Genomic DNA, 23531 nt, shown 5'->3' on the forward strand with positions numbered 1-23531 from the left:
GAATTAAATAATTCTTATATCTCCTACCAGGAAGCTGTGCTGCTCAATAACAATGGAGATCTTCCTTGCACTGCCACATGCATGTGTTCAATGTTTCAAGATGAAATACTAATATTCTCTAAATAGTGCATGGACACCTAAACAAATTTAAACAACATACAATCCTGTAAAAGGAATTTTGAATTCCTACTGCATATACCTGAATACATTGGAAGGAAAATGAACCAGCATCATGAAATTACCAGGCCATGGTAATCATGGAAACTGCCATGTTGATCATACCCCTGAGTAGAAAGTGCTTTTCAACTGGAGAATCTAGAGATTATATCTGAATGTGAAATTGCATATTTTTATCTACCCTTGTCTACCCTTGACATGTAAGTCATTTCTACTCTTGTAATGGTAATGTGTTTTAGTTTCTCTTCTAGCCAAGTAACACTTTCGCACTCTTCGAACACCCCTGGCGTCCACAATTTTTCTCTTGTGTCCGAGTCGTGGACGCGAGCGGCATCCAACATTTTAAAATAGTTGTTAAAAATTTTAATTTTATCCGATCAATCTGGAAGTGGTTTTAAAATGAGCGCCTTTAGATTGCGCACAATTTGATACCAAAATGAAAGGTGTAACACGAAAATTGATGTCAGAACATTGGAAAGATATACAGTAAATAATTTTGTGATGAGCGTCAAAATTTAAAATATCTGTTAAAATTCCATTTATTACTCTATTATTATGGAACTAGTTTTAAAATACACGCCTTTATATTGTGAACAATTCGATACCAAAATGAAAGACGAAACACGAAAATTGACGTTATCAAACTGAATGAGTATGCACATTAGGTTGCAGTGTGCCAACTGGTGCCCGTTCACGGGTAACTTTGGGGTTTGCTGCAGAAAGTCACGCCAGGCTTTTGGACCTTATATACACATACACCTGCAGGGAATATAATTGCGAACACAATGATACCAAAACAAACTACGTAGCACGAGAATTAATTAAGGCGAGAAAACCAAAACAAGTATACCATTTTACTGATTTTGTGCGCTCACAGGTAACTTTTACCGACTTTAGGCTTTGCAGTGGGGAGTCACGCCGGGCTTTTGGACATTATATGCATATACACCTGTAGGTAATTCTATTGTGAACACTGATACCAAAACGGATGATGTAGCACGAGAATTAAGGTGAGAAAACTGAAACGAGTATACACATTTCGGTGTCGCCGCACGTACACCTGCACTGCCGGGAGCATGACGTTAAAGTCTGCGGCGCACACGCTCCAGGCGTGATAGTGTTAATGAAATAAAAATAGCAGATATAATACATCAAAATTATATACAGCAAATATCTACTGGTATAAAAATGTCTAAAGTTTACTTACATAGAGTGAGAGAAGCAGACACCGCAACAGGTCTAGGGAGAGTTGGTTGCGATATCCTAGATTGATTCAAGGTTAAACTTTGCGACACAGCTACCACTTGCCGCTGGTTGACTCCCCCTCTAAGCTGTTCTTCCAGTATACTACTAGTGTTACAACTGTTGCTTTCACTTCGGATATTGATGGTACCAGTACTTTTGATGCTGTTAGATGAGCTTGGTCCCTTGCTAGGAGCTGGACCTAGCCCATGGGTGGAAGTGTGTACTGTTCCTGAAGAGATGCCGTCTGGTCTTCCGCTTGTCCGACTGTGATTCCCCCTTCTCTGCCCTCTATCACTACATCTGGGCTTTGGCTTTGATGGCTTAACACTACTGGATTTACTAGTTTGAACTCCATTACCAAGTTTGGCAGCTATAAGTCCTTTTGTATTGTTAATAATCTGGCCAGTAGAAACGACCTTAATTCTAGAGTCATCTGTCACAGTTTCTAGTTTTCTTAAAGGGCCTGAGGTAAAATTTTCTCTGACAGTAATGCCATTTTTATGGTTATGTATATTGTCACTTGGATTGTGCTTGGTGAGGCCCAGCTTGGCAGACAACTCGGGATATAGTTTAGTCATGTCAAAGCCAGAACTTCTCAGCTCAGAAGAGTGCAGAGGACTGGAGTTGGCATGCTGTCGAGAAACTTCACTCCGTCCACCGTGGGAGCCCAGTGAACCACCGAGCCACCCTCCCCAACGCTCTCTTCCTTTACTCGCAGTTACAAGTGACGTGGATATAGCTGGAGCTATTACTGCGCCGCTTAGCTTCTTCAGACAGGCTGCAAGAATGTCAAACACATTTTTAAGAATTATAATAATCTAATAAATACCCATAGCAAGACATACTTTGTGATATTATGCAATGTCAAGAAATATTTTGATGAATATTAACATACAAATATTGAAAGCAAAACTGTAATCAAGAAACTTCCAAAAATTACTTACAAATATTTCTCTCTCATACATACATACATTACTAGACAGTATAGTCTAACATCCTTTGGCATTAAAAAAAATTATATGCAGTATAATTAATTATATATGTACAGTACATAAAATATAATCCAAATTCTAGTAATCCGAATGAATGTGTTCACCATTTTCAAGTAAATGGCTAGAATAAGCAGATAAGCCATGGGAATGCACGGGGTAAACAGAGTAACCAGGAAAACAGTAGGAGTAAGTAAGGTAAACAATGAAAATGCAAGAGAAAATGGTGGGAGTAACCAGGTTGGGGTATTGTGGTACAAAAAAAAATGTTACATTTACTGTGTTAATATTTGGACATTCCAGGTAAGAAATTCTGCAATACTTGTGCAGGTGCCAGGGATCAATGTTCCTGTGGCCCAGTTCTTACCAGGCTTCCTGGCTAGTACTCTGGTCAACCAGGCTGTTAGACACAGCTGGCCCCCACAGTCTGACATATAAGTCACAGCCTGGTTGATAAGGTATCCCTTATGGTGTTTATCAAGTTCCTTTTCAATACCATGAAAGGTTGATTAATTATGCCCCTTATGTTTAGAGGAAGTGTGTTGAAGTCTTGGTCCCTTAATGTTGACAGTACTGTGTCTTAGCATACCAAATGCAACACTTTTTCAACAAGGCTATTTTAAATATCCAGCAATGTCTCCTGGTCTCATGTGGTGTTACTTCCATATGCAGATTTGGAACCAGTCCCCCTTAATATTTTTCCAGTGTAAATTATTATTCATCACTTTCGTTTGCACTCTAGAAAATACTGTTTAAGAAATCTTAAATGTTTACCCAATAATTTAGATGGTTTATTGAATGGATTCAAACAGTAAAAGATCTCTGCATGTTCTCCAGGTCAGCAATATTTTCAGCATTGGATGGGCCTGTTTGTGTGCGACAATATTCTACCCTAGAGAGGACTTAGTGTCTTAAAATGTGTCATGATTGTTTTGGCATTTCTTGTTTGAAAGATTCTTGTTATCCAGCCTGTCATTTTTCTTGCATTTGTGACAACGATTTTACCGAGTTCTTTATAAGTAAGGTCTTCCGACATGCTTACTCCCAAATCTTACATGATACTTCTTCTTTCTATTGTGGGATTTGACTGAATTTTATGTGCGGTCTGTTCGATAGCAAAGTCACTGAAATATATCTTCATTCAACATGTTTTCTGCAGCTCATTGGAAGACCTGATTTTTACACAAATTTGAGGGTTTCCTGTGTCCTCTTATGTTGTGCACGCATAAAAATCCTACTCATCTAGAAACAACAATACGGTAATATAAATTCATTTGATTTGTTCATTTGATGCATCACGTTAGTGTGATCTCTGTGTGTGTGTGAATACGGTAATATAGTTTATGTCTGTCTATACTCAATATGAAAATGAGAAAATATACTGGAACACAGTACCTTGGGAGATTGAGCTTTTCACTGTAGACGATACATATTTTACTATACTGTATAGACTACGACGGTCCATCTTCCAACTTTGCCAGAAATTCCTTCATGCACATTTTGTGTGCAATAACACCATGGTCACCTTTCTTAAAGAGCTTTTGTGAATTTTGTGTATATCACAGGGAGCTGGTCGGCCGAGTGGACAGCACGCTTGGATCACTTGTGATCCTGTGGTCCCGGGTTCGATGCCGGGCGCTGGCGAGAAACAATAGGCAAAGTTTCTTTCACCCTATGCCCCTGTTACCTAGCAGTAAAATAGGTACCTGGGTGTTAGTCAGCTGTCACAGGCTGCTTCCTGGGGATGGAGGCCTGGTCGAGGACCGGGCCGCGGGGACACTAAAGCCCCGAAATCATCTCAAGATAACCACATCAGTATTTTGCTTGCCTTCCATTGCATCTAAGGCCATGTCATAGTGGTCTAACATTTGTGAGAGGCAGGAACATCCTGATCTAAACCCGTGTTCTCCAGTTGTGCAGATGTTGTCACTACACGTCTTATCTTATTTTTTAGCACACTTTTACAAGATTTTTATGGTGTGTGATGTTAGTACTATTGCTCAGTAATTTTTTGCATTTGCTTGATTGTGTATTTTTTTTTTTTTTAAGAAACATGGACCAGCCTATCTGACAAACACTGAATGAACCTTTTGCTATAAAAAAAAAAAAAAAGTGAAATTTGAAGAAAGAAAAATGTCATAAAGGTTTGTTCAGTGTATGTAAGGTAGACTGCTCCATTATTTAAAACATCGAATATCATATTGATGTTTTTCGGTGGTAGAATGGATTAATTTGATTCCCAATATTTTAAATGGGAAAATTCGTTTAGAAAGACGAGCGTTTCACATAACGAGCTCAGTGCTGGAACGGATTACATTCGTCATTCGAGGTTCCACAGTATTTGCTTGGTGAATAAATCCACAAGGATTTGTAGTCCGACATCTCTGACAAATCTCAGATGTGGGTTCGAACCCTCATCACAGCCCTTGTACTCACCTATTTGTGCTTGCGGGGAGTCGAGCTCTGGCTCTTTGGTCCCGCCTCTCAACTGTCAATCAACTGGTGTACAAAAAAAAAAATTCTTTCTGATATCTCTGTGGTTCATTTGGGCACTCAGTTTCCATCTGTGTCCCCTAGTGCGTGTGCCCCTTGTGTTAAATAGCCTGTCTTTATCTACCCCTGTCAATTCCTCTGAGAATCTTGTACGTGGTGATCATGTTCCCCCTAAAGGGGGGGGGGGGGACTTAATTTGACTGTGAATTTGTTCATTTGATGTATCATGCTATTGTGATTTGTGTGTATATTTGCCTGATGTATTGAACTGAATATACACATTTACACTTGCTAAAATACAACCACTGAGAGAAAGATGAATTATTTTGGGGTGTGGGGAGAGACTTACTAATTTGTGCTGGGGGGCAAGGCTATGTTAAGGTGGTGTAAGTTTCTGATCGTGTGTCAAAACACCAGATGAAAGGCCTCAATGAAGCCCAGGTGTGCAGATGATTCCCACAGTGGCGGTGCGCCAGTGAAGGAGACAACTCGGGCAGTCCCGGCGCGACTGTAAGAATCGTGAGAATAGGCTACTGTATATAGCCTATTCCACTAGTATTTGGCAGCTTGAAGAGTGTCTTTGTATGGCATTTTTCGGTGCACCTGGTGAGGGAGTCTGTACCCCGATGTGTCGTTCCCAGAACTTACAGCTCTCTCTCTCACTCTGTACAGGGGATGCCCTTGACGAGTGACTCGTCTGTGATCACGACTGGGGTTCCTTTAGTGGCACGGATGCCATAGATGGAAATGTGTGCCATTCGCTCACGCACTCAAGATAATCCAGTTATCTTTTTGTATGGCAATTCTCCTGAACAGGTGTACATTACTGACAATGATGCTGTGTAACTATACAAATTCTTTAGCTATACTATACTATAACACCCTTATCTTAAACTTCACACTCTAAAACATCTTAAACTAGTCTTAATATTACAGGTACAAGTACTTAGAATAAAAAGAACCCCCACAAATAGAAATGTGTTTCTTTTACATTCACCTAACATACAAATAAAAATGTGCACTGCCAATTTAGCTAATTTAGATACTTACCGTGAAGGAGCAACTTTTACAACTGACGATACTTACAAACAAAACCTAATGCAACATTAAATACCTTGTGTTTTGGGCATGTCTCTAAATGGAATTTGTGTCTGAGACAGTATGGATGATGGTTGCTGGGGCGAGGCTTGGGGTATAGCATGGGGTGAAACTGGGGACAGTGGCTGCGGGATGTCTTGGGGATTCTGCTGCTGGAGGGGATGACCATTAGGTCGAGGCCGACCATGATGACCATTGAGAATCCCTGTCCCTCGCGCCCGCTTACCCGCCCCGCGACGGCCATTACCCACACTACTGCTGATGGATAAGCCAAAAACATTTATGACAATGAAAGTTAAATATGACACAGCCCAAGAGAAACAGACTTTATATATGGCTATGGCCTCTATTGACTACAGAACTCATAATGGTAAAAAATTCCTTACTACATATGGATATGGAGTATTACTGGCTGACTTGCTGTAGCTAATTTTGAATGTCACTATCGATATACATTTGCAGTTATGTAAATACACACAAAAAACCAGCATTGAATGTAACAAAACACTTGTGGATGAGCGTCAGTGTCTCCCTGAAGCTATCTCACTGAGAATGTTCCATGCAAATAGGTCACATCAGATGTGAAAGTTTAGTTTGGCACACTGGGGACCAGAGCCAAAATCTGGCTTTCTCCCCCCTCCGAGGCACTGAGAGCGAGTGAGAATTCACCATTACACCAAAGAAGCATCAAGAAAGTCAGCAAAGATTTACAGACAACTGAAAAGATAACAAAGGCCAAAGCCTCAAAATCGCCAAACAATTCTGCAAACAATTCACGCAGAACAAAAGAAACATTAAAAATTAGTGCAAAACTCATAATACCAAATGCCGCCACCAGGAAGCTCGGCTTTTACATGCAGCCGTCTTCCTTACCTAGTGCTGGATCTGATGAACAGTCCACCAATGAACCAACCAGCCTGATAGGAAGACAGGGAGTCAGGAAGCCACTTGGCCTCATTCAGAAAGAGGCATTTCATTACAATCAACACTGGTTGCTAGGGGAACCCCCAGTAGCTTCCTGAAGCTAACCACAGAAAATAAACTGGAGATTTGCCAGGGAAGAGGAGCAGCAGCAGTGTGCACTAGGACATAAAAGATAATTCAGATTGGGGGAGAGGGCCCAAGGCAAGACATGACTGACAGGGACCAGGGACATTAGCTGAATACTGGGCCACCAGCATCCCTTTAGAATGCCTAAATCCCAAGCTTAAATATCAGCCAAAGACATTTTGGAGAAGGATGCAGCCAAGGCAGTATACTCGTGAACAGCATGGGCCCAAGGGTAAACCTGGGAAACACAAATCTTTGAACAAGTGACCAAGAAAACAGGGTCATGTAACAAGGCGTCCACTGCGACCAGAGATATCGGCAAAGAGTCGCCACCAGACACAAGTGATCCACCGGCAGCTGGACTAACCAAGCATCACTCCCCAACAGACCCCTTCAAAAGCTGACTCATTGTTCACCAGAAAATAGGAGAAGGTTGTAAACAAACAAACTACCCACCAGGGATGAAGAGACTCTTTTCCTGCCTCAGGAGAAGAGTCTCAAGCTCTCTAACCCTAAAGCAAGGACAAGAGCCAACAAAAACACAGCTTTGAGGAAGATGTCAAGTCAAAGGGGAAACCATAAAACGAGGCAAAGAGAGGAAGACTAACACCCAGTTAATAGACCAGGATGGCTTGGAAGAAACATGAACTGGCCGGAGGTGAAAAAACACATGGGACAACTTGTGGAGCAGCGTCGAGGAAATGTTTGTGTAGAACGCAAGCACCAGCAGCTCCGCCAATGCTGAGCAAAAAAAGGCAACAGTATTAGGCATGAGATGCCAATCTAGAAACAATCAAGAAAAAGAAGGAAAGCCGTGACTGAAACTGAAGAGAGATGACGAAGAGAGAGAGAGAGAGTGGAGAAACAAGCTACATGCAATCTCATACTGCTGCCTCGATAATAATGTAGGTGGGACCCTCGGCAAACCAGCTATCTCCTCGCCATGCAAATGGTGACAGACATGCATCAAAAATTCCAAACACAAAGAGAATAGGAGATGGTCGAACCAGCAAAGTACACCAGGCTGATCTGCTGAAAGAGAAAATGAACTTTTCCATTTTCCATTTTTCCAAAATTTTTAAGCCATGGAAAATGCCTGATTCAGACACAATGCTAGAAATGCCAGACACCAAGGCTGGACTGGCCACCAAGGAACTAGAAGGATCACCATCTCTAAATACAACTCCAGAATGGAAATAACCCAGAGCAACAACTGAATCGAGGATAAAAGATAAATGCACCTCCACCTTAACCAGTCCAGTCAGAAGGTCTCCATCGCAAGGCCCTGACAATCAGGGAACGAAGCCATGTAGGTGGAAAGACACCTGTTCCATGCAGACGCGAAGAGGTCCACCTCAGGTTGAACAAACGTTCCACCAACCCAATAGAATGGCACGTTTTTGGCTGTTTTTCTGTAGAAATGGGGCAAAAGTGAGATAACCCATCCACAAGAGCCCCGGACACACCCTGCATATGAACCATGTGGAGAACCAAACTCCAAGTTCTCCAAAGAAGCCAAACTACTCAAAGTGTCCTGCTGTACAGGGCATTGGGCCAAAATGACCACCTTTCCTGATCAGGCAATGAACCACAGGGAAGCAGTTGGAGTGAAGCCAAGGTATGGAACCCAGTTCATGGCCTAAGGAGCCAACTCCTCCTTAGGTCATGCCGCACAACTGCAAATTCATGTTATCTGCCCAAAAGGAATGAGCCAGACCACCAACTCTAGGCAGCCCAGTGATCGCTGGTTACGAAGCCCAACCCACAGCCGAAGCATCAGTATGAGGATGACACCACATAAATGAACCCAAAAAAAACTGCAGGACAAGACACAACAAAGGGTGGGTGGGTGGGGTCTGAACCCATCCAAATGCTCCAGAAAGAGGAGAGGAAAAAATGGGAAGGTGAACAAAAGGATAAGGGACTAAGTCAAATCACAGAATGGGTCAACACAGCCTGTCAACACACGAGGAAGGCTGAATAAAATATTACTATTGCCTCCCGAAGGAGGGGTGAGCATCTTTGGGCAAAGCAGCCATGGGAAAACTGCAGACTTCAAGGACTCCACACCCAGAGCAGTACCAAGCAATGCAACATCCTCACAGAGCTGGCTAGAGAACTGCTCAACCATGACCCAAACCCGCATGACCACCAACTAAGTGCCAACTCGCCTTGTGGTCATCCACAATGGAACCTCTGGACAACACAGGCAGCTGCACATGAAGCTGTTATTTGCCCACATCCCTGGGGAGCAGCAGAACAAACAGACAGTCCCCAAACAGAGCATAAGAAGCGCTGCCGAGGAACACCTGAAAAATGAAACATCTGCCAATCAACAGTGCGAGTCCCTTGTCAAGACCCCAATGAAAGAATGGGGATGTTAGCCAGTCTAGAGGAATCTGGAACCTCACGTCGCAGTCAATAAGCTGAAAGAAACCTGTATTCAAAAGACCAAAGATCAATTAAATAGAGGTTCAAATTCTGCAGAAGGTAATAAAACAAATCTGCACAAGCCTGTAAAAAGGAAACATGGGAAGACGGAAACGTCCAGAGAACACCAAGCTACACTCAGACCTAAACCATGCCCCTCCAAAACCCTCAGATGCTTCAGAGGCAGAACCAGGGAAGGAAGGCCACAAGCAGGGCAAACCAGAAGGAAGGCCACAAGCAGGGCAAACCATAATTGCAGGGAAAGGAAGAGGAGGCATGGACTTGGTCTATGTAAAGATCACCTACCTCTCCAATTCCAACATTACAGAAGCCACCCTTGCAGCATCTAACCAATCACAATGCTACGAACACCTAACCCTAGCAAATCTATATTTTTTTTTTTGGAGATATATACAAGAGTTGTTACATTCTTGTACAGCCACTAGTATGCGTAACGTTTCGGGCAGGTCCCTGGAATACAATCCCCACCGAGAAGAATTGTTGTTACAACCAAGTACACATTTTACTGTTGCGTTAAACAGAGGCTATAGTTAAGGATTTGTGCCCAGTAAATCCTCCCCGGCCAGGATACAAACCCATGACAAAGCGCTCGCGGAACGCCAGGCGAGTGTCTTACCACTACACCACGGAGACTGTAAACAGCTCTCAAAGATCTCAAAACAGCATCTGCCTGGACAGTTTCTGCATTCGATGCTGAATCAGTCAATGCAGAGACCCTGAGGAAACAAACCACACAGGACTCAAGGCAGCAGGGCTGAGACAGAAAGCACGACCATCATCTGGTAGCAAAGACAATGAGCACCCTTCTAACTCACACATGGCAAGTCTGGGCTTGACGGGTCAAACCAACTACAGTACCTGTATGCCAAACATCCGTGGGGAAATTCACTGGATCTGAAGGCAGCTAGCCAAGCAAGACACCTAGGCACTGCTTGATATCTGCTTGATGGGGTTCTGGGAGTTGTTCTACTCCCCAAGCCCAGCCTGAGGCCAGGCTTGACTTGTGAGAACTTGGTACCGCTCACCAGAAGAACTTGAGAACTGATGCCGCTCACCAGAAAACAAATGCTAAGCGCAGCCAAAACAATCTATCTGTGACAGGCATCTGTGGCATGTTATATAAATAAACACATGAGGCCCAGCATGCACATGCCTCATCACAAACAGAATGCCTCCAACCAAGGGCCCAAATTGAGGATTCAAAGCCTTGTGAATAGCCCTAAATGAGGCTTTCCACCTTGGTGGTCTGGCCTTCAAGGGGCAAACTCAAGAAACACCAGAGAAGATATCTGTCAGGACAGAGGCAGTTCAAGCAGGCACCCAGGGATGGAACCTAGAATGCATGCAGTCTGAAGTACAATAAAACCAAGCTCACACAAGAGCCCAGACAGAAAACCTACACGTACTGTATAATAGAAACTAAAACGCAGAACAGAGTACAATACAAATGGAATAAGGAACATGTCCAAGGATTGCCAGCACTTATCTTGAAACCGACAGGCTCGCCTCGTCTCAAAGACGCAGAACACCACTGTCCAGCTAGACATCAGTGAATGAATAAGGTAAGATGGCTGCATGCACAAACCAGGCCGGCTGGGAGGTAGCATTCAGTACTATGAGTTTCATCCTAACTTCATTTTAAATGTTTCTCTTGTTCTGTTTGAATTGTTTGTAGAGGTGTTTGGCAATTTGGGGCTTAAGTCTTTGTTATCCATCCAGTTGTCTGTAAATCTTCTCTGGATGCTTTCTCAAAGTGATGGCATATTGTCACTCACTGTGTGCACCTTTGTGAGGGGGGCCAGGTTTTGGCTCTGGTACCCAGGAGGGCAAAGTCAACTCCCACGACTGATGTAACCCATTTGCATTGAGCAATCTCAGTGAGATTGCTCCTGGAAGCCCTCCCCAATAAAAGGAGCTGAAAACCAAATCAAAATCAGTTTCTCATCACCAGAAAAAGGACATCCTAAAGTATCCAAAAATATGGGAAACAGGATAAATTTAAGGCCCACCATTGGAGCCCTATCCTGAGGCAAAGGCATTTAAATGTAGCATACAGTGTCAAGTTAACAGTATCACAATGGGTAATGGTCCATGTCTTGTTACAGCTGTACTGGATCTGGCAAGGCTCGGTCAAAATAATTTATTTATTCAGACTGAGCAATGACCAAGAATTTTTATAAAATAAAGTGCAAAGGTCCCAAACATGCTGCAATTTGATTGAACTACCCTGGATTGCACCTGGATGAGGTTTTGGGAGTTGTTCTACTCCCTAAGCCCAGCCCAGGGCCAGGCATGACTTGTGAGAGCTTGGTCCAACAAGGTGTTGCTTGGAGTGGCCCACAGGCCCACATACCCACTACAGCAGGATTTGTCCGGCGCTTCTTCCAGAAAACTGTACAGCTTTTTCTTCAAGACTTCCACTTTTGTTCAGGCAATATTTCTCATACTTGATGGGAATAAATTGAACAACTGTGAACCTCTGATGTTCATGCAGTGATTGTGCCTTTGGCACCTCTATTCTTCACTGGCTCTACTCTGTATTTCCTTCCCTATCATTCACCTCAGTATATTTTATTGTGCAAGTTTGGCACCTGACCCTCTAGTATTTTCCATATACAGTATATTTATACATTATTTGATACCTCACTCGACTCCCTTCTAGAGAGTATATTTTGAGAGCCTTGAGGCGATCCCAATAGTTCAGGTGCTTTATCGTGCTTTATTGCTTTATCTATGTATGCCGTAAATGTTCTCTGTATTCCCTCAATTTCAGTAATCTCTTTCACTGTGAAGAGGGAAGTGAGTATCGAGCCTCAAGACAGGACAGCACAAGTGATTTGAATAATATGAGCATTGTAATGCGATGGGATCCCTGGATTTGAAGGTTTTCGTAATCCATCCTATCATTTTCCTAGCTGACGCTATACTGTATTTGATTAGTTATGGTCCCTAAATGTTAGGTCATTTGACATCATCATTATTCTCAGATCCTTTACATGATGCTTTCCTTCTAAGGGCAGATTTCATTGTGTTCTGAACCTTGTATTTTGTTTAAGGTCTTAATTTTTACCATACCCAAGAACCTGGAATTTATCACAATTAAACATTATATTTTTGCTGCCCAGTCAAAAACGTTATTAATATCAGCTTGTAGTTTTTAATGTCTTCTTCTGAAGTAATTTCCATGCTGGTTTTTGTGTCATCTGCAAAAGATAACACAAAGCTGTGACTTGTATTTTTGTCCACATCTGATATGAGAATAAGGAAAAGCAGTGGTGTAAGGACTGTGCCCTGTGGTACAGAGCTTTTTAAGTGTGCATGGACTATTTTATTTGAATGACTGTTACTCTGTATTCGGGTTGAGAGAAAATTTAATATCGCTTACATTCTGTTTTTCTTCAAGTGCATCAGTGATTTTGTCATAGTGGTCGAGTAGCTGCAAAAGGCATGATCTTCCTGCCCTAAATTCATGTTGACCTGGGTTGTGGCAGTCATTGTTTTCCATAAAACTGGAGACCTGACTCCTGATCACCCTCTCAAAAACTTGTATTATGTGGGACGTTAATGCGACTGGTCTGTAATTCTTAGCCACTGTTTGCTCCCCACCTTGTGTAGGGGAGCTGTATCTGCTGATTTAAGCCATAGTATCTTCCCAGGGTCCAAGCTTTTTCTCCACTCTACACTGAGTGATATTTATTTTCTTTATGAATATTTAACTCCACGAGTATGGACCCGAGGCCAAGTGCATGGGCATAGTGTCAATTTCTCTTTCACAATCTGCAGAGTTCGTGTTGATATCCCATTTATACCAGGGGAGTCGGTCGGCCAAGCGGACAGCACACTGGACTTGTGATCCTGTGGTCCCGGGTTCGATCCTGGGTGCCGGCGAGAAACAATGGGCAGAGTTTCTTTCACCCTATGCCCCCGTTACCTAGCAGTAAAATAGGTACCTGGGTGTTAGTCAGCTGTCACAGGCTGCTTCCTGGGGGCGGAGGCTTGGTCGAGGACCGGGCCGCGGGGACACTAAAAAGCCCCAAAATCATCTCAAGATAACCTCAAGATATTTTCAGGCATTTGAATATCATGTATAAATAAGCTGTCCAGATCTTCCACTTTCAGTTTATTGGGGTGCTGAACATGGCCTCATACTGCCTCTTTAGGATTTGAAACAAATGAACGGTAATATTAGAGTGTGGATGAACGCAACTTAAATTACCATGAGGATAGTTAGTTCTTACCTGGAGATGTTCGGTGGGGGCCAGGCAGGACTCAGCAGGGGGGGCAGGCGGGCGCTCTCCTGCATCATCGTTATCACGCTAAAGCACCAATCTTCTGCAATACAACGGACACACAAAATGTAAAACAAAAACGGATACTGTACTCGCATTAGTCCCGAGGCACAAATTACTGTATAGAATTGAATACAGGATTAAGATAAAACAAAATGAATCTCCTCAAAGCCAAGTTCCACAACAAATGCATCATCTCAACTACAGCAACTGTTATTGCATTTACAAAGAAATATTTTCAGCATAGAAGAAAAATTTCAACTCAGTATCAACACTTCTACATGAATAACTGAGCACCATCTCCTCTGCATGAACAACTGAGCACCATCTCCTCAGCATGAACAACTGAGCACCATCTCCTCTGCATGAACAACTGAGCACCATCTCCTCAGCATGAACAACTGAGCACCATCTCCTCTGCATGAACAACTGAGCACCATCTCCTCTGCATGAACAACTGAGCACCATCTCCTCTGCATGAACAATTGAGCACCATCTCCTCTGCATGAACAACTGAGCACCGTCTCCTCTGCATGAACATCAAACATTAGTTCATGCACACCATGAACTCTTTTTTCTACAAAGTGATAGGGGTAGGCAAACCAGTAAAGTGGTACATAAAGGCAAACCAACAAAATCAATAGAGAGAGGGGGAGTGAAGAATAAGGAGAGGGGGAACAAGTTCCTGAAGATTGCATACACCAACATAGATGGAGTAGATCGAAGATACTGGAGTTAAGTGATGTAATACAGCTGCAGACACCAGACATTGTTGCACTCACGGAGACAAAACTTGAAGATGTAATTTTAAATGAGGTCATATTCCCAAGGGGCTACTCAATTTGGAGACGGGACAGAAAAATTAGGAAAGGCGGTGGCGTTGCTGTGCTGGTAAAAGAACACCTAAAGGTGAAGGAAATAATGATTGCCAATCCACAAGAAGTTGACATAATAGCACTAGAGATCTGCTATGAGGATGATAAACTAATGATGATAAATGCATATAGTCCACCGCCAAGCAGCACATGGTCAAAGGAGGAGCTAGATAGTAAACGTGAAGGTCTTATAACAATAATGAGAGAGATTATAGCGGGAGCGGATAACGATAGATCACGACTGTTGATAGTCGGTGACTTCAACTTGAAATCCATAGACTGGGAAGCATATGAAGCTAAAACAGAAGATTTTTGGACCTGTAAATTTGTAGACCTCATCCTGGAAACATTCTTGTATCAACATGTTAAACAAGCTACGAGGATGAGGGAAGGGGACGTTCCCTCCATGCTAGATTTGATATTTACCAGGAAGGAGGAAGAGATATTTGACATTCAGTACCTTCCTCCCTTGGGTAAAAGTGACCATGTCTTTTTGGGAATAAAGTATGCAATGCGTTATAAGCTGGAAGAAAATAAGGAGGTTGAAGCAGTTGAAAAACCAGACTTCAGGAGAGGACATTATGGTGACCTTAGAAATTTTTTTAGTGAGTATAATTGGACAGACTTGATGCTAGGCAAGGAAGTGAATGAGATGTATGGCAAGTTTTGTGAAATATATGATAAAGGCACAAAAAAATTTATACCAAAACAGAGATGCAGAACTAGGAAACAGGATTGGTTCAGTAGAAATTGCGAGAGGGCTAGAGACCGAAAGACACAAAAATGGAATCAATACAGGAAGAGGCCGAACCCCCAAACATACCAGCGATACAAAGATGCGAGAAACAACTACACGGCAGTGAGGAGAGAGGCAGAAAGAAATTTTGAAAAAGGGATTGCGGACAAATGTAAAACAGAACCAGGTCTATTCTATAAATTCATAAACAACAAATTGCAGGTAAAGGATAATATTCAGAGGTTGAAAATGGGAAATAGATTCACGGAAGATGAAAAGGAAATGTGTGAAACACTAAACGAAAAGTTCCAAAGTGTGTTTGTACAAAATGAAATCTTTAGGGAACCAGATACAATAAGAATTCCAGAGAACAACATAGAACACATAGAGGTGTCTAGAGACGAAGTGGAAAAAATGCTCAAGGAGCTCGGTAAGAACAAAGCAGCTGGCCCAGATGGCGTTTCACCATGGGTTCTGAGAGAATGTGCATCTGAGCTCAGCATTCCACTTCACCTGATCTTTCAGGCATCCCTGTGTACAGGAATCGTAGCAGACGGGTGGAAACAGGCTAACATAGTTCCAATCTACAAAAGTGGCAGCAGGGAAGACCCCCTCAATTATAGACCTGTATCATTGACAAGTGTAATAGTGAAAGTATTGGAAAAACTAATCAAAACTAAATGGGTAGAACACCTAGAGAGAAATGATATAATATCAGACAGACAGTATGGTTTTCGATCTGGAAGATCCTGTGTATCGAATTTACTCAGTTTCTATGATTGAGCCACAGAGATATTACAGGAAAGAGATGGTTGGGTTGACTGCATCTATCTGGACCTAAAAAAGGCTTTCGACAGAGTTCCACATAAGAGGTTGTTCTGGAAACTGGAAAATATTGGAGGGGTGACAGGTAAGCTTCTATCATGGATGAAAAATTTTCTGACTGATAGAAAAATGAGGGCAGTAATCAGAGGCAATGTATCGGAATGGAGAAATGTCACAAGTGGAGTACCACAGGGTTCAGTTCTTGCACCAGTGATGTTTATTGTGTACATAAATGATCTACCAGTTGGTATACAGAATTATATGAACATGTTTGCTGATGATGCTAAGATAATAGGAAGGATAAGGAATTTAGATGACTGTCATGCCCTTCAAGAAGACCTGGACAAAATAAGTATATGGAGCACCACTTGGCAAATGGAATTTAATGTTAATAAATGTCATGTTATGGAATGTGGAATAGGAGAACATAGACCCCACATAACCTATATATTATGTGAGAAATCTTTAAAGAATTCTGATAAAGAAAGAGATCTAGGAGTGGTTCTAGATAGAAAACTATCACCTGAGGACCACATAAAGAATATTGTGCAAGGAGCCTATGCTATGCTTTCTAACTTCAGAATTGCATTTAAATACATGGATGGCGATATTCTAAAGAAATTGTTCATGACTTTTGTTAGGCCAAAGCTAGAATATGCAGCTGTTGTGTGGTGCCCATATCTTAAGAAGCACATCAACAAACTGGAAAAGGTGCAAAGACATGCTACTAAGTGGCTCCCAGAACTGAAGGGCAAGGAGCTACGAGGAGAGGTTAGAAGCATTAAATATGCCAAAACTAGAAGACAGAAGAAAAAGAGGTGATATGATCACTACATACAAAATAGTAACAGGAATTGATAAAATCGACAGGGAAGACTTCCTGAGACCTGGAATTTCAAGAACAAGAGGTCATAGATTTAAACTAGCTAAACACAGATGCCGAAGAAATATAAGAAAATTCACCTTCGCAAATAGAGTGGTAGACGGTTGGAACAAGTTAAGTGAGAAGGTGGTGGAGGCCAAGACCGTCAGTAGTTTCAAAGCGTTATATGACAAAGAGTGCTGGGAAGACGGGACACCACGAGCGTAGCTCTCATCCTGTAACTACACTTAGGTAATTACACTTAGGTAATTACCATTACTTCTACATTAACATTAATTACCCTTCTATATTCACTGTCATTCCAATAGACATATTATTTATCACATTAGCACAACATCACATCAGCCTCAATCACCACTACATGGGAACACCACCAATATCAACTCTCACAATACCTTGATTTCGACAAACAAATATCAAGTGACAACAAATATCACTTGATATTTGTTGTCACCATATTAAGTGAACCATATTAACCAAACACCAGCCAGAGTGGTCCACACAATAAGTGAACCATATTAACCAAGCACCAGCCAGAGTGGTCCGCACAATAAGTGAACCATATTAACCAAACACCAGCTCGACTGGTCCACACAACAAGTGAACCATATTAACCAAACACCAGCCAGAGTGGTCGCTGGATGGACAGACACGAGGTGAATATGTTGACAACTATTCACACCAGTGCCATGTTGGACAGTAACAAAGTGAACTTTACAACACGGTTCCCAATATATAAACCTAATTGTGTCATTGACTGCAATGTAAATATCCGGCTAGTTGATAAATGTGACATGATGATTGGTGCCGTTGATATCGTGCAAAAATCTGTGAAGTGGACGAAGAAATTCTTTTTCCACCTCATTGACGTTGCAGTGCTGAACTGTTTCAACTTGTATCTTGCGAAATCTGGCAAGTGACCCTCAATATGTACATTCAGTGTTGCTTTAGTGTCACAACTTCTCATGAAGTATGGAGTGGAAGGTTGTGTTGCAACACGTGGGGGTGCCAGCAACAATGCCTCACGCAGTTACTGACAAACTCAGAAGTAAAGACCACCTTGCTGTACACAAGCTTGGTTATATGCTAGGCACAAGATCACAGGACAAGGGTAAATGTGCCTGCTTTGTTTGCAAGAACGCGCAACGTAGGGGACGCAAGAGAAGATGCATCTGCACCCGGTTCATTGAGTGCAAAGTTCCCCTATGCCTCGTTGACTGCTTCGCTGATTATCACACACTCGCACAGTTCTAAGTGTGTTGATAGGGAATGTATATAGTGTGTGATAGTGTACAGTGTGTAAATAAGTTATAAATGTACATATTTGAACATGAAATATAGAATATATCAACAATGTTTGTGAACATATTTGTGATACATGTAACACAGTGTCTCGGAACAGTACCGATGTTCTACTGCCTGAATATTGTAAACGTGTTCAATATACATAAGATTAGCCAAAAAAAAAAAAAATTATAAATTCATTTGTAATTGTGTGGAAAAATTAACAAAAAAATATTTGTGGCAACTCGCGCTTGTTGAAGCTGGCGCGCGACTGCCTCTAGGAGTCTACGGCATGGGGGCTCACCGAGCCGTGACGTCACACGACATATTCCGGACACCACTGCGGCCAAAGTAAGTACATTTGTTAATTTTTTTCTGCATATATGTGATCAGGGAAGGGTATTTAACACTTTTGGAAGAACACAACAATTTTTGTGAACAATTTATATTCTGCGCACCACGGATTTGTCCTATTTTAACCCTTAAACGGTGCAATACATATATGCATGTATGGACATGGTACACAGTTTCTCAAACTTTATCAAACACTTTAATATTTTGTGCATAATCTACTAGTAAAATGCTCCAACTTTGTCTAAAGGATCACCAATGTAACTTGAAAAAACAAGAACATCAAAAATAATTTTCAAATGAATTACTGTATTGAAAACTTCAGATTCTGAAATCAGATGAAAAAATATAAAATATCACCAATTGTTCATTTGGTGCTATTACGCTCTTAGAATAGCATATGATCTTCATTTTCATAGATTTATAATACAGTACAGGTTTTCAGTATAGACTACTGTAAAAAAAAATTGTCAATATGGCAGGAGGCCTGGTCGACGCAGTGGCCTGGTCGACGACCGGGCCGCGGGGACGCTAAGCCCCGGAAGCTCCTCAAGGTAACCTCAAGGTAAGGTATGGCATTTGAAAGCTCCAAATTTAGACAAAAAAGTTTATAACTCCAAACTTTTAGGATTTATGAAAAATTCATTCTATAGGGATTGTAGAACAGACAGCTGTGCACAATATATGCAAATATGGTGAGAATTGGTAAGAAACTGGACCTTTTTTTATGCTTAATACAGATGAAACTCTAGTTTTAGACATAATTGAAGTTGAAGTTATCGCAAATGAATAAGGTAGTTCTAATTCATTACTGTTTATGTTTTAATAAACATTTATTAGCATTCATACTCAAATATGTAAAAGTTGTAGATTAATGTGTTGAAATGAAGTCAGGAGAAAATAACCCCCCAAAAAAATATAGGGATAATTATAATAACTATAATGATTTAGGGGATATATTTAGGGTATTCTTTATATATGTGAAAAAGCTCTAATCATCAAAACAACCTAAAGAGACAAAGAAAACTGTTTGAAATTTGTGAAAAAAATCAGCCAAAAAAATATTCAAAGTTGTTCTGATGGTTCAGAACAAATGATGCAAATGATTCTGCCATTTGTGATCGATTTATTTGTTGACAATGTTATTTTATGTTGACATAGTTAAGGATGCGTATGGATTCTTCACCATGTAGAGGTTACAACAAAATCACAGATTCTTCACGATGTAGAGGTTACAACAAAATCACAGATTCTTCACCATGTAGAGGTTACAACAAAATCACAGATTCTTCACCATGTAGAGGTTACAACAAAATCACAGATTCTTCACCATGTAGAGGTTACAACAAAATCACAGATTCTTCACCATGTAGAGGTTACAACAAAATCACAGATTCTTCACCATGTAGAGGTTACAACAAAATCACATAATAAACAAAGGAGAAAATAAAAATAAAAAAATATAAATATATTTCCCTTAAAAAATATTTTTTGGGGACATTGGTAAAAGTAACAGATATTAACATTGGGCAATGTATTTATATGATATACTGTATAACAAAATACAGCATAATACCATACATACTCATTATTATTTGTGGTATTATGTATTACTCAGCAATGTTATAAAGGCACCAACTGTATATCCACTTTGTGGACACTTCTTACTACTATTCTTCTTCTTTGTGCGTCGGACAGGTGCTTGTATCTCTCTATTATTGCATTATCCATCAGTTCCAGTTAGTAGGAGCTGTTTTCCATAACAAAACGTTCTTCTTTTAAAAAAAAAATTTGGCTAAAATCAATTTCTGAAAAAATTTTGATGAAACTTTCACGATGCTGAAGCCAGGAAGTTGGAGAGTTGTTTAACATTGATAAGTAATTTTCACATAATTCAATTTTTTTCGGTTCCAGCCCCTTATGTTGAGTCCTTTCAGGGTTAAGGCAGAGCAGCAGTGGTTAAACTTCAGTCTACTGTAGGGTGTTTAAACTTAGTTCCTCAGTGTTAGAAGCCCATCTGCCTGCCCAAAAACCTGCCCAAATAGCCACCCATCTCCATGCCCAAATCCACCCACCCTGTCCGAATAGCCGCCCAGTCACACCGCCCGCCAAAATAGCCACCCATCTCCAAGCCCAAATCCACCCACCCTGTCCAAATCGCCACCCAGTCACACCGCCCGCCAAAATAGCCGCCCACCTACAATGCCCACCCATCTGCCTGCTCAAATCCACCCACCCCACCCAAATAGCCGTCCACTCACACAGCCAGCCTAAATAGCTGCCCATCCTCCTGCCCAAATCCACCCACCCTGCCCAAAATAGCCGCCCAAACCCACCCACTCTGCCCACCCAAATAGCCACCCACCTGCCTGCCCAAATCCACCCACCCACACTGCCCACCCAAATAGCCAACCACCCTGCCCCAAATAGCTGCCCACCCACACCGCTCGCCCATCCGCCTGCCCAAATCCACCCACCCCACCCGCCCTGCCAAATAGCCACCCATCTGAGAAATTTCTCTTAAAAAATAATATTTTTGGGACATTGATGAAAGTAACATATATTAACATTGGACAATGTATTTATACAATATATAACAAAATAGAGCATATTAACATACTGTACAGTAGTTATTCATTATTATTTGTGTTATTATGTATTACTCAGCAATGCTATCTTGAGATGGTTATCTTGAGATGATTTCGGGGCTTTTAGTGTCCCCGAGGCCCGGTCCTCAACCAGGCCTCCATCCCCAGGAAGCAGCTCGTGACAGCTGACTAATACCCAGGTACCTATTTTACTGCTAATTAACAGGGGCATAGGGTGAAAGAAACTCTGCCCATTGTTTCTCGCCTGCGCCTGGGATCGAACCCGGGACCACAGGATCACAAGTCCAGCGTGCTGTCTGCTCGGCCGACCGGCTTCCCTATAAAGGCACCAGCTGCATGTCCACTTTGTGGACACTTCTTATTACTATTCTTCTTCATTGAGCATCGGACAGGTGCTTGTATCTCTCTATTTCTGCATAATCCTTCAGTTCCAGTTATTAGGAGCTGTTCTCCTTATCAACAAAACGTTATTATTTAAAAAAAAATCGTCTAAAATCAATTCCTGAAAATATTTTTATGAAAGTTTCCCGACACTGATGCCAATAAGTTGGAGATTTGTTTAACATTATTAAGTTATTTTTACATAATTTGAATATTTTTCGCTACCAGGCCCCCAATATGCACGGTAATATGCGAGGTCTAAGGGTCAAGTACAGTACATAGTGTTAAAATTAAAGTTGCAGTAATTTTAGTATACAATAGTTTTCATAAACTGTATTGTAGTACTCAACATACAGCAAAACTAAATAATCAATACAGTGCTAACTGCATAATACAATACTGCAATTATTTACTGTACTGTATTCACAACTCTGAGAATTCAAGATGGACATACAGTACTTCAACAATAAGGTAAATAAAACTATAGTGGTACCTCGGCTTACAAATGCCCCCTCTTTACGAACTTTTCGGGCTACGAGCCCAATTTTTCAGAAAATTTGAATCGTGTTACGAACTTTGCCTCAGGAAACGAGTTTGTTAATACGCGTATGGGCCGACCTAGAGCATGGTGGCACGGCGATTACGCCTCAGTTTACCAGTGGCTCCCACCTAGTGACACTCGCGCCCGAATTCTTTGTAAAGAATTTCAGTGTTTTTCGGATTTTTGGGTATTTGAACATGAAAGTAATTATTATATATCTTGCCATGGGTCCCAAGAAAGTCAGTGGTAAGGTTCAACCTAAGAAAATAGTTGAGAGTAGAAGCAGTAGAGGCTGTCCCTTTCTCATTAAGAAAATGTGTGAAGTATGGGAAGAATTGCAAAGTTTTGTTGAAAAAACTCGCCCAGATAAAGCTGTAGCAGGCCGTTGCACTGACCTTTTAAATGACCATGTGATGTCTTACTACAGATAAGTGTTAAAATGTAAGGAAAAATAAGTGTCTTTAGACAAATTCTTAGTAAGACAAACAAGCAGTGAGCCACAAGCAGGTCCTAGTGACATGCATAGTGCACATATGCATATGCAGGCAAAACGTGCTCCCCAGAGAAGTCATCACTGCCTGATGTTATAATGGAAGGCCCCTTCCAAACAGTAACACCTCTCCTTCTCCTCACCGTCTTCCATACGCCAACAGGAGTTATCAGTAAAGGTAAGGAATAACTTGCACATACTTATGTACTGAAGATTTGGGTGAATTAGGTATAAAATTTACTTTGAAGTTAATTTTTGGGGGAGTCTGGAACGGATTAATTAATTTTCCATTATTTTTTATGTGGAAATTCGCTTTGGTTTACGAATTTTCGAGTTATGAGCCATCTCTGGGAATGGATTAAATTCGTAAACTGAGGTACCCCTGTATAACAGTATGTTTTAGTAGAGTAGTAATATATAGGTACAGTATATAATATGATAATGCATTTTTATTGTGTACAAAAAAAAAGATACTGATGCAAATGCCTCATGGAGGCATAACCTCTTGTAACGAATCCATCACCACAACGAACTGGGGTTGGTCCCATATGGTTTGCCGAAATGAGGTTGCACCGTATACATATCTGTTATACTAGACATGGGAATGCTTAAATTTGGTTTTTGGTTAATTTTTTCTGGACTCTATAAAATTAAAAGTTCAAAAGTGAACTTTTGGGGGTCCATCACTACATACAGTATTAGGACTTTCCACCAACTTGTTACTGTATGTACTATCGTTTCAGGAGGATGAGTCGCCATTTCAT

The 23531-nt window shown here is 41.3% G+C and overlaps 1 protein-coding gene across 10 annotated transcripts in view; it reads right to left on the bottom strand.

Annotated features, from left to right (window-relative positions):
- The window catches only part of LOC123767081 (INO80 complex subunit D), a 76533-nt gene that overhangs the window by 28767 nt on the left and 24235 nt on the right, over window positions 1–23531 (bottom strand). For 3 of the 10 annotated variants that reach the window (XM_069304785.1, XM_069304782.1, XM_069304780.1), the window contains 3 exons: window positions 13742–13835; window positions 6019–6257; window positions 1385–2200 (listed from right to left, as the gene is read on the bottom strand). In XM_069304785.1, the coding sequence (XP_069160886.1) occupies window positions 1385–2200; window positions 6019–6257; window positions 13742–13809 (1123 nt within the window). In that variant the 5' untranslated portion in view covers window positions 13810–13835. Of the gene's footprint in view, window positions 1–1384; window positions 2201–6018; window positions 6261–13741; window positions 13836–18699; window positions 18736–23531 lie in introns of all 10 variants that reach the window. The other 7 variants (XM_069304781.1, XM_069304779.1, XM_069304783.1 and 4 more) reach the window with 4 other exon arrangements.

This window comes from Procambarus clarkii, chromosome 53, assembly GCF_040958095.1.
Source record: "Procambarus clarkii isolate CNS0578487 chromosome 53, FALCON_Pclarkii_2.0, whole genome shotgun sequence".
Classification (NCBI taxonomy): Eukaryota; Metazoa; Arthropoda; class Malacostraca; order Decapoda; family Cambaridae; genus Procambarus; species Procambarus clarkii.